The sequence below is a fragment of the Alosa pseudoharengus genome, unplaced genomic scaffold (assembly GCF_046254945.1).
Source record: "Alosa pseudoharengus isolate Yale_2024_CS ecotype anadromous, Long Island Sound unplaced genomic scaffold, YU_APseudo_1.1 YU_APseudo_1.1_scf_13, whole genome shotgun sequence".
Classification (NCBI taxonomy): domain Eukaryota; kingdom Metazoa; phylum Chordata; class Actinopteri; order Clupeiformes; family Clupeidae; genus Alosa; species Alosa pseudoharengus.
In genome coordinates, this window is record NW_027468598.1 from 35268119 (window position 1) to 35280089 (window position 11971).

At 45.4% G+C, this 11971-nt stretch overlaps 2 protein-coding genes across 2 annotated transcripts in view; one reads left to right on the top strand and one right to left on the bottom strand.

Moving 5' to 3' along the window:
• ift80 (intraflagellar transport 80 homolog (Chlamydomonas)) overlaps nucleotides 1-7999 on the top strand; it is an 82806-nt gene extending 74807 nt beyond the window's left edge. The window contains exons 15-18 of the mRNA XM_076282940.1: nucleotides 5086-5175; nucleotides 5467-5639; nucleotides 6535-6658; nucleotides 6860-7999. Of these exons, the coding sequence (XP_076139055.1) occupies nucleotides 5086-5175; nucleotides 5467-5639; nucleotides 6535-6658; nucleotides 6860-6970 (498 nt within the window). The 3' untranslated portion in view covers nucleotides 6971-7999. The remainder of the gene's footprint in view (nucleotides 1-5085; nucleotides 5176-5466; nucleotides 5640-6534; nucleotides 6659-6859) is intronic.
• A 3186-nt stretch (nucleotides 8000-11185) lies between these two features.
• c15h3orf80 (chromosome 15 C3orf80 homolog) lies at nucleotides 11186-11971 on the bottom strand. Its single transcript, XM_076281774.1, has one exon. It carries the CDS (start codon nucleotides 11969-11971, stop codon nucleotides 11375-11377), a length of 597 nt encoding a protein of 198 aa, XP_076137889.1. The 3' UTR covers nucleotides 11186-11374.

An 11971-nucleotide genomic window follows, 5' to 3' on the forward strand; every position in this document is an offset into this window, starting at 1 on the left:
GGGTACCTAATGCCTTTAGAACTGGTTTTCAGAGCACAGTAGGGTTGACCTCTAAGGTTCTGGAGGAATGTCATGTTAGCTAGCTAATACTCTAAAGCACTGTAGATGCATTATAGTTAAACACCAAGCCTACCAGTCAGAAACAGCTCATTTAACAGACAAGGAGATGCACGGCCTAAACCATCCACGGCTAAGTATGCATCAGTGTATGTTTAATGGTAATTGTACTGGTAATGGTACATCATTTTGTTCCTTCAAACGTTCCACATAGTCGTAATGTGGCTGAGGGTCGGAGATCTCGCTCTAAACCACTCTGGTGCTTTGGTGGCATTCTGTTGCATGAAACTGACAGTAGAACTGGTCTACAGATGTGCAGAGTCACATACGATCCTTCTGTGGCGTGTCCTCTGGCCCGTTGGTCCTCTGTGGCGTGTCCTCTGGCCCGTTGATCCTCTGTGGCGTTTTCTCTGGCCCGTTGGTCCTCTGTGGCGTTTTCTCTGGCCCGTTGGTCCTCTGTGGCGTTTTCGTATGGCCTGTTGGTCCTCTGCGGCGTTTTCGTATGGCCCGTTGGTCCTATCCCCAAATGCTGTTGTTGTTTTTCGCGGGCGGGTTTATGGGGCGTAATGAGAGATCCTGAGGCACTTTAGCAAACCAGTGACTAAGCTCTCCCAAACAAGAGTGCTTTTAACGCTCCTTAAATGTGTTTCTATCGAGCCAGCGTGACACCATTTACCGTACGCCACAGTGGCCATTACCCCTAACCGCGGCAGCCCAGGCTGAGTAATCCGCCATGCCTCGAGCCTGAGGGACACACGGCGGTGTGTGTGTGTGTGTGTGTGTGTGTGTGTGTGTGTGTGTGTGCCTCGAGCCTGAGGGACACACGGCGCGGCGCACTTTATGATGCCCTGACCACAGTCCAGCAGGGAGGCTGGCAGGAAACTCAGAGGGGGCAGCAGAGGCAGTCACGGGGGAAGAACCATCACACACACATGTACACAATTCTACACACACACACACACACACACACACACACACACACACACACACACACACGGGGGAAGTACCATCACACACACATGTACACAACTCTACACACACACACACACACACACAAATAAACACACTCTAATTAATGGACAAACATGTTGTGCACCCATTTGTGCATGCAAACACACACACACACACACATTGATCGGTTTAACTTTTAAGAGCTGTTGATCATAATGTATCGTGTCATAAAATGTAATAACTTCAAAATCTATTAATCATCAGTAGCCATAAATAATAATTGTAGCCTACTACATATAAATCAGCTCAAATCATTAAAATGTAAAAATGGTAAAAGTTGTAGTTCAAACCCTTTACCAGTGGTGGACGCGGAGCAGAGTGGGGTTAGGGGGGTTGAGGTGTGGGGTTAGGGGGGTGAGGTGCGGGGTTAGGGGGGGTGAGGTGCGGAGCAGAGTGGGGTTAGGGGGGGTGCGGAGCAGAGTGGGGTTAGGGGGGTGAGGTGCGGGGTTAGGGGGGTGAGGTGCTGAGTGGGGTTAGGGGGGATGAGGTTCGGAGGGTTAGGAGGGTGAGGTGCGGAGCGGGGTTAGGGGGGTGAGGTGCTGCAAGGGCAGCTTTTATTGACTATGATGGCAGTCGAGTTCCCGTTTGTGGTTCACGTGACTTTATGAGCCTCCCTGCTAATAATCAGGAGAGCTGTTATGAGTGTGCCCTGCTAATAATCAGGAGAGCTGTTATGAGTGAGCCCTGCTAATAAATAGGAGTGAGCCCTGCTAATAATCAGGAGAGCTGTTATAATAATCAGGAGAGCTGTTATGAGTGAGCCCTGCTAATAATCAGGAGAGCTGTTATGAGTGAGCCTGGTGGGGTGTTGCATGGGAGCTGCTGCTAGGCTCCTCTGGCCCGGAGGGAGGGAGACGTTCTCCCAAATGACGCTCGCGCCTCGTCATGCGTCCCTCTGCCAGTGTCCACTAAGAGATCTTACGGTAAGGGTGTGGCTTTCGAGGGGGCCCTTCACGGAAGTCAGCTGGTCACTTTGGCACACATGTGGTCCTCGCAGGCTTTTGGGCATCTACAGTATGCTGACAAAAACACCCCTTATGTTCAACAAGCAGCGATTCTTTCACTGGAGTCAAGCATCCTGTTCCTACCCCCCACCCCACCCCTCCCTCCCACACACACACACACACACACACACCACCCGGTCCCTATCCCACTACACTCTTTCACCATACCATGCCATGAGTCACCCTGTCCAACTTTCAGCCTTAAAGGAACATAACAACTTTTGGGGAAACTAGCATATTTGCCATCTTCACTGTTACACTTCCATAATTCACTGGACATGGGTTATACCAGTTAGCCTGTAGCTAGCCAGTAGCTAAACACTGGTATAACCCACTTTTAGTGAGTTATGCAAAGCTAGGCTAATGGTGTCAGACTGGGTTATTGTACACACAGAGAAGAGGGGGATCATTTATCCTCCTATCTGACACTGTTGTCTCATCCTGCTCCCATCAGTCAGAAACGCCAGATATTGCTCTGCATCTGTGCGCATGGCCTGCCTGCCTGTCTGCCTGCCTGTCTGTCTGTCTGCCTGTCTGTCTGTCTGTGTGTGTGTCTGTCTGCAATGCCTGAGGGAGTTTGCTTGCATGCTTCTAGCCTGGTCTTGCCCTCCTGTGAATGTAATTTCTGGGATCACTGCAGTACCGTATTGCAAACCACAATTGGATTAAGGGTTGTCCGGATTTGGCACAGTTGGATTAGGGTTCGTCCGGATTCGGCACAGTTTATAATAAAATGTAAAACCATTGCGTCAGCCGTTAACTAGACGACACTCGCAACATTCTTCCAGTGGAAAAAACAGACACTTTTTCTACTGTAGTGCATAAGATTATTTGTTATTTAAGAACATGGACACTTTCTTTTTTGGGGGGGGGGGGCTTTTATGCCTTTAATGCGACAGGATAGTGGAGAATGACAGGAAGTGAGAGGGAGAAAGAGTCACGGTGGGATCCGGAAAGGACCACGTCGCGGGAATCGAACCCGGGTCGCCGGCATACGGTGCAGGTGCCCCAGCCAGTTGAGCCACAGCCGGGGCCAAGAACATGGACACTTTTTCTACTGTAGTGCATATGATTAGTTGTTATTTAAGAACATGGACACTTTCTACTGTAGTGCATATGATTAGTTGTTATTTGTCGTTTAGCTGATGCTTTATCCAGAGTGACTTCTAGTGAATGAGCTACACGGGCAGCCCTGGAGCAACTCAGGGTTAAGGTGCGGCAGCCCCCTGGGATCAAACACACACTTTTCAGGTGTTCCATTTGACCACTGGACCACCCCTAACTGCCCTAAGCCAGCTGCCTCAACTCACTGATTGACCAGACATAAAACCCTGGCATCAGTGTTTGGGTTTCCAGGCTGTCAGCACGTCTGGGCAGAACCTGAGCGGAGACGGAGACGGAGACGAGCTGCACCAGGCAGGCTTCTGTTCCGCGCCTCTATGCAGAGAGGTCGAGCTGCGCCAGGCAGGCTTCTGTTCCGCGCCTCTATGCAGAGAGGTCGAGCTGCGCCAGGCAGGCTTCTGTTCCGCGCCTCTATGCAGAGAGGTCGAGCTGCGCCAGGCAGGCTTCTGTTCCGCGCCTCTATGCAGAGAGGTCAAGCTGCGCCAGGCAGGCTTCTGTTCCGCGCCTCTATGCAGAGAGGTCGAGCTGCGCCAGGCAGGCTTCTGTTCCGCGCCTCTATGCAGAGAGGTCGAGCTGCGCCAGGCAGGCTTCTGTTCCGCGCCTCTATGCAGAGAGGTCAAGCTGCGCCAGGCAGGCTTCTGTTCCGCGCCTCTATGCAGAGAGGTCGAGCTGCGCCAGGCAGGCTTCTGTTCCGCGCCTCTATGCAGAGAGGTCGAGCTGCGCCAGGCAGGCTTCTGTTCCGCGCCTCTATGCAGAGAGGTCGAGCTGCGCCAGGCAGGCTTCTGTTCCGCGCCTCTATGCAGAGAGGTCAAGCTGCGCCAGGCAGGCTTCTGTTCCGCGCCTCTATGCAGAGAGGTCGAGCTGCACCAGGCAGGCTTCTGTTCCGCCCCTCTATGCAGAGAGGTCGAGCTGCACCAGGCAGGCTTCTGTTCCGCGCCTCTATGCAGAGAGGTCGAGCTGCGCCAGGCAGGCTTCTGTTCCGCGCCTCTATGCAGAGAGGTCAAGCTGACCCGCTTACTGGGAATTTACAGCGCAAGCAGGACATAAGCAACGTACTGAATTTACACCGCAAGCAGGACATAAGCAACGTACTGAATTTACACCGCAAGCAGGACATAAGCAACGTTCTGAATTTACAGCGCAAGCAGGACATAAGCAACGTACTGAATTTACAGCGCAAGCGGGACATAAGCAACGTACTGAATTTACACCGCAAGCAGGACATAAGCAACGTACTGAATTTACAGCGCAAGCAGGACATAAGCAACGTACTGAATTTACACCGCAAGCAGGACATAAGCAACGTACTGCATTTACACCGCAAGCGGGACATAAGCAACGTACTGCATTTACACCGCAAGCAGGACATAAGCAACGTACTGCATTTACACCGCAAGCGGGACATAAGCAACGTGCTACATTTACAGCGCAAGCAGGACATAAGCAACGTGCTGCATTTACACCGCAAGGAGGACATAAGCAACGTACTGAATTTACACCGCAAGCAGGACATAAGCAACACCGCAAGCAGGACATAAGCAACGTACTGAATTTACAGCGCAAGTAGGACATAAGCAACGTACTGAATCCATTTGCACTGCCTCTGCCTCTAACGTGACATAGCAATGTGTTCATCCATGTGTCCTCCTGTGCTCTAGAGCTAGAAGTGAAGCTGAAAGAGACACGTTTCTATTTCTTTTAACGACCAGGATATACGCGCGTAAAGTGCTACTCATGTAAATTGATACACTGATTCTAATGGAATTCTATCGCTAACAATAGACATACGTCAGATGGGCCACTGGAAAAAGCTTCCAAATGTCTCTGGTGTAAACTCCCAGTTAGACTCTGGGGTTGTGGGCAGCACTCTGACCAGTGTCTCTCCTTGCAGGACCAGACCCTCTGGGCATGTCTCGCCGGCATGGCTGTGACCAGCAGAGAGCTCACGACTGCGGAGGTGGCCTACGCAGCTATCGGAGAGGTGAGTGTGGCTCAGCCTGCCTAACCTGCACACACACACACACACACACACACACACACACACACCAGTTCTACAAAACACACTACACTGTGAAATCATTCTTGAGTGATTATGTCTATTCGTAATAAATCAGATTTAAGAATCCATCCTTGGTTTTCAGTTTTTGGTTTTGGGAATTGTACATCTCTCTGCTTCATGTTGACAATGAGTAATTCTGGAATGTTCTTGGCTATGTAAATACATAGTGATTAGTGTCTCAGTGCTGTTTGTTTCCCTGTGTGTGCGCTGCAGATTGATAAGGTCCAGTACATCAACTTCATGAAGGAGCTGCCCTCCAAGGAGTCCTCGTCGGCCCACATGCTGCTCTTCTGTGGCCACCTGCAGGAGGCCGAGGCCACTCTGTTGCAGGCCGGCCTCGTCTACCAGGCCATCCAGGCCCACATCAACCTCTACAACTGGGACCGGTCAGCACACAGCAGAGCACAATGCAAATATTATAACATTCCTATAGTAGCCATATGGTAGTGTATAATATGTGATAATACTATAACATTTCTATAGTAGTCATATGGTAGTGTATAATATGTGATAATACTATAACATTTCTATAGTAGTCATATGGTAGTGTATAATATGTGATAATACTATAACATTTCTATAGTAGTCATATGGTAGTGTATAATATGTGATAATACTATAACATTCCTATAGTAGTCATATGGTAGTGTATAATATCTGATAATACTATAACATTTCTATAGTAGTCATATGGTAGAGTATAATATGTGATTAGCCTTTCTATAGTAGTCATATTGTAGAGTATAATGTGTGATAATGCTTCTATGATGTTCTGTAATGCCTCTATAAAAGCCTCTATAGTATTCCTATCATACAGTCTTATAGTACTTTAATAGTATGTCCCAAAATACTATAGTATTCCTATAACACAGGCTGTGTCTCATTCCGCATACTTCTATCAGCACACTGCTAATGTGCACTGACCACTTACTGCCGTAGTGCCCACTTTGGGTGGTTAGGATTGGCCGAAAAGGAACACTTATGTTAAACCACGTGCGTGACGACCGCAACACATGTGAACGCGATTTACCAGCCCGCCAAAAATGCCAACGTCCCAAAATACTATAGTATTTCTATAAGTGTTTTTCTAGTGAAATGCAATGGAAATTATAATATTGGAACAGGGCATTCTCAGATGATTTTTGTTTGCCTGAGATGGATCTTGCTGTTTGTTGTAGGGGAATGAGTAAAACAGGCAAGAGAGATAAAAATCAGTGTGAACATTTTAACAAAGACAGACTCTGATTCAGTGTTTGATCCCTGCTTCTGTCACACACACAGGGCCCTGGAACTAGCAGTGAAGCACAAAACTCATGTGGATACTGTTCTTGCGCACCGACAAAAGTTCCTGGAAGACTTTGGCAAGGAGGAAACAAACAAACGTTTCTTGCAATACTCAGAAGGGGTAAGCTGCTCAAAGATGTTTGTATTGCTTAAAGACAATCACAGTAAAAGCTTTCCAGACCTTGGTGCGTAGTCCCTGACATTTGTCAACGAAATTAACGCCAGATCAAAACTTATCCTTCCTTCACTGTACTTAGCAGACTGTCTAGACTTCCTGGCAGCTCTTTTGGGTGAAGCTGAGTAAATGGGTGGTGTTTTTCAGGTGGAGGTGGACTGGGAGAAGATCCAGGCGAAGATTGAGATGGAGCTTGCCAAAGAGCGCGAGAGGGCGGCCACGACCTCCGTCAGAAGCAGTGTAGCCTCCCGCCACTGAGCTTGCTCTCTCGCTACTCTCTTAGGGGAAAAGAAAGAGCTACTAACCACAACCCTTATCGGTTCTGCCGGGGCGCGTTCCTATGCTCTTGGAATGAACTTTAGGGTATTGGATAACACCTCAACGGCTATTGGTATCTCTCTATCGCTCTTGTGATTCCATCTAAAACGGTAAACCCAAAGCAGGACTCAGGAATCAGTTTCGGAAGTATCGACTACAGGAGGACTGTGGGGACGAGTTTTCATTCAGTCATAGTGAAGAACATTTCATTCATGCAGCCAGATTGTCATTTGAATGCCAAGATGGGTTTCAGCTTGATTGGTTTCAGCTCCACACACCATAGATATTCATACAGAGCAGCCCACCATAGATATCTCCACAGACCAGCCCACTATTCCTAGCCCACCATAGATATTCACACAGACCAGCCCACCATAGATATTCACACAGAGCATCAGTGGTCTGGAGCCTCCCGTGCATAGTACTCATTTCTATCGATCATTTGGACTTCCTGTGACCACTCCATCATTTGGGGAGACGCTAATGCACAGTGCGCTCTCATGGTCACTTTGAGATCATCACTTCCGTCCTCAACTTCCTTCTGGACACAATCCCAGCCAGTTCTCTCGGAAGGGTGAATTTTAGACCAACACTAGCTTAGTGACTGTAAACCAGTACAGTTATGATTTCCCAAAGGCAATATATCAATGTCTTATTCACTACAACACCTTTCTGATTTATTCCAACTGGTGTATTTATACGAGTCGTTCCATTTCATTCCTTTTGAAGTTACCATTCGGATGTATGAATGTTTCCCTGACTTGAGTAAAGAAATGGCTTTCTTGTAACTGTTTCTGTTAAATGTTTGTGATGGGTTTTGTAATGTTCTTCCATGAGCTACTCCCAAAATTCAAGGTGTGTGTATATATTTTTCTATCATTCTTTGTGTGTATTTATAATCTTACATTTTATACATTTTATTTTCCTTGTACAATTTACAAGAATACATTTAATAAAAATAAATATATATGTGGAGTGCAAACCGCATTTTGTCTTTGCTGTAGAGGAATTGTGTGTGTGTGTGTGTGTGTCTGTCTGTGTGTGTGTGTGTGTGTGTGTGAGTGTGTGTGAGAGAGAGAGACACACACAGAAAGAGAGAGAGAGAGAGAGAGACACACAAAGAGAGAGAGGGAGGGAGAGAGACACACAAAGAGAGAGGAAGGGAGAGAGAGACACACACACACAGAGGGAGGGAGAGAAGGATGGGTAAAAGTGTAGGTCCTGTTTGGCCAGCAGGAGGGAGATTGAGTATCAGCACAGTTGGCACAGGCTTGGTGTTTACAAGAGACACTTGAAACAGATCACATCATTTCTAATGTCATTCCTACCCAACAGGGTGGAACATGAGCCAGGAGTACCCCATGACTGTGATCGCAACCTCATCAGAGCAGCACCAGGGCTCGCACGCACACAATGGCTTTGATTCTGTTGCAGCTATATGGCACGTACATGCATATAGATATATAGTTATGGATATAGGTTAGTGTGTATATGCATATAGATATATAGTTATAGATATATAGTTATGGATATAGGTCAGTGTGTATATGCATATAGATATATAGTTATGGATATAGGTTAGTGTGTACATGCATATAGATATATAGTTATGGATATAGGTTAGTGTGTATGCATATAGATATATAGTTATGGATATAGGTCAGTGTGTACATGCATATAATAATAATAATAATAATCTTTATTTATATAGATATATAGTTATGGATATAGGTTAGTGTGTATATGCATATAGATATATAGTTATGGATATAGGTCAATGTGTACATGCATATAGATATATAGTTATGGATATAGGTCAGTGTGTATATGCATATAGATATATAGTTATGGATATAGGTTAGTGTGTATGCATATAGATATATAGTTATGGATATAGGTCAGTGTGTACATGCATATAATAATAATAATCTTTATTTATATAGATATATAGTTATGGATATAGGTCAGTCTGTACATGCATATAGATATATAGTTATGGATATAGGTCAATGTGTACATGCGTATAGATATATAGTTATGGATATAGGTTAGTGTGTATATGCATATAGATATATAGTTATGGATATAGGTTAGTGTGTATGCATATAGATATATAGTTATGGATATAGGTCAGTGTGTACATGCATATAGATATAGTTATGGATATAGGTTAGTATGTACATGCATGTAGATATATAGTTATGGATATAGGTTAGTGTGTACATGCATGTAGAATAGATATATAGTTATGTATATAGGTTAGTGTGTACATGCATATAGATATATAGTTATGGATATACAGTAGGTCAGTGTGTATGTGCATATGGATATAGTTATGGGTTAGTGTGTATATGCATATAGATATAGGTCAGTGTGTATGTGCATATAGATATTGTTATGGGTCAGTGTGTATGTGCTGGACATGACATGTGCACTAAGTGAGCTGTGTGTTGGTGGTGGTTAATGAGGGCCCCTTCACTGTAGATCACTGTGTGCCTTGAAGAGCAATAAATAAATAATGAAATGTGTTGTTATGACCAGTCCGTGAAAATGTGTGCTAAAGACTTTCTCACCTTTATACTTGTCACTGTACAATGTGAAACAGTTTCTTAAATATGACCATAACACCCCCTTGCTAAATTAAAACCAGTACAAAAAAAATGTGTCAATACTTCAAAAGTATGGCCCAGTTGATGAATAAGGAGATTGGCAGCAAAGGCCAAACCTAAACCCATTTTTTCTGACTACGTACGAGCTAATTGTTGTCTGAACAGCAGTTCTGAATGAGGAGTGAAACCTGATGATGCTCAGAGGTGCTGAAGAACAGGAAACAGGTTTGTTTGGCCTTGGCCAGCTCCTTCTGACACAAACAGTGTGGTTGGCATCAGGGAAGAGTTCTGGAGATGATGGGCTTGTGTTTTTGACCTGCATAGATGGTGAGGAGAGAGGAACAGTACCCTGGGGGCCAGAGCTGCAGAAAGGCATGGTCAGTCATAATACGCCAGGCCTTACTAGTGATGGAGTCTAGATACGCCAAGCCTTACTAGTGATGGAGTCTAGATACGCCAAGCCTTACAGTAAAAATGTAAGTGATTGTTCTTGGCTAATCACCTCTTCAAGATGTCTTGTCACATCACCACACTGACTTCTTTTTTTTCAAACACTTTATCAATCTAGAAGAGCCTTAGAGGTCCTTATAATGACTACGGAAATGGGAGTCTATATAAGACTAGCCATGAACCATATGAGTCAAGCCATGAAGTATGACTACATGGGAACTTTTTTGTTTTGAAAATTGTTGAAACGCACGTTGTGGGGTGCTAGGTGATCATCCTGGCCTAAAAAAATAACAATAAAAAAATAGGATATAACCAGTCAGACATTTAAAGATATACGGCAGAGTTGTATCTGCAGATCCCAAATCACCTGATACTGAACAAGTTTCCTCCTGGACGTTGATTTATGGGCCATGCGTAACAGCATGCCTTAACTCTTTCCTTGGTCTCACATTCTTAATGGAAATTCTTTCATCGTGTCTGCCCCATGGCCCTTAATAAATCAAATTTGGGGTCTCCCCTTTAGGCTACTAAATCAGATTTGGGGTCTCCCTTACGCAATTTGCAGAACTCCAGGGTCTGTAGAGTCTCGACATGGATAAGAGTGAATTAAGAATCAACCAGCTTTAGAAGGGATATGAAACAGTTGTTGGTTCAAAATCTCGAAATCCTCACAGCTGTATATAGCAGTAGTGTGTGTGCGTGTGTGTGTGTGCGTGTCACGTATGCTATCCTATCATATTAAACAGGGTACCTGTTTTCTGTTGTAATTTATTCTCCTAAATTCTTTGTAAGGACATGCACCCTGTGTCTTGCTCCACAGCCAAAGGCACAACTGCAGAATAGCCTATTGTGTATTCTCATCAGCAATGTCTTGGTCCAGTGAAAGCCCTAACAAGCACACTGATTTGGCTGTACCTGGACAGCAGTTTAACAGTCTGACAGCAGGCTAACACACTCCTCACGTCTTCAATGCAAGCAGGAAAATTATGAACACGTATAATTATTTCCCAAACTATATTTTAAAATGTATGCTGGTTTATTGCTCAGAGATTATGAGATGTTAGCGCCAGGTTAGCTGTCAACACATAACGCGATGCACTACCAGACAATTATTTTGCCTGTTAAATGGAACATTTTGGATATAGACATACAATTGTTTTAAAACTCAATGTCTTGACATTCTTTTCTGCTTATCATAATTGCACTTATATGTTCAAATGGTGTATCCGCAGAATTCAACAACTTTAAAATAATGGGCCACAAGCAGAGTGTTCTCTTCATTTAGCTAAACTGAGTTGCGGGTGGTCCTTGTGGCACCCACGGCTTCCCTTCGCGCCTCTCCCACACCATTGTTTGGAATTCCTACTTGTAGTCTGGAAGATGCCAGCAGATTTTCATCAGAACGGTCTCTATCCACCTCCTGCATAGTCTCCTCGTACGTTGGCAAGTATTTCACCTCATCGTACGTTGGTAGCTGAAGGACCGGCGAGGTGAAATCCGTGATGCACTGGTCTGGGAAGCGGTCGAGGAGCGAGTCTTGAGACGCCGTGGTGTGTGTGTTCAAGAGAGAGGGATCATCAGCTCCTCGGTCCTGTTGCCTCCGCGGCCTCGGACAAATAATTCGCTGGATGAAATAACCCATGGCGAAAAGCATCAAAAGGATAAGGATGCCAGACAGTTTCCGCGTAATCCAGCCAACGTTGTCTAAGAATGTGTGCAGAGGCAGCTTGCAGCAGTCGACGGTCACATTATCGTGTGAGCAGCATCGCTGGTCCTCCCCGCACTGGACGTTTCCACAATTCCGAATTGCTTGACAGGTGAAAATCAGGCAAGCGGTCAGAAGACTCACGCACGTCCTGATGTCATGTTGCATATGAAGCAT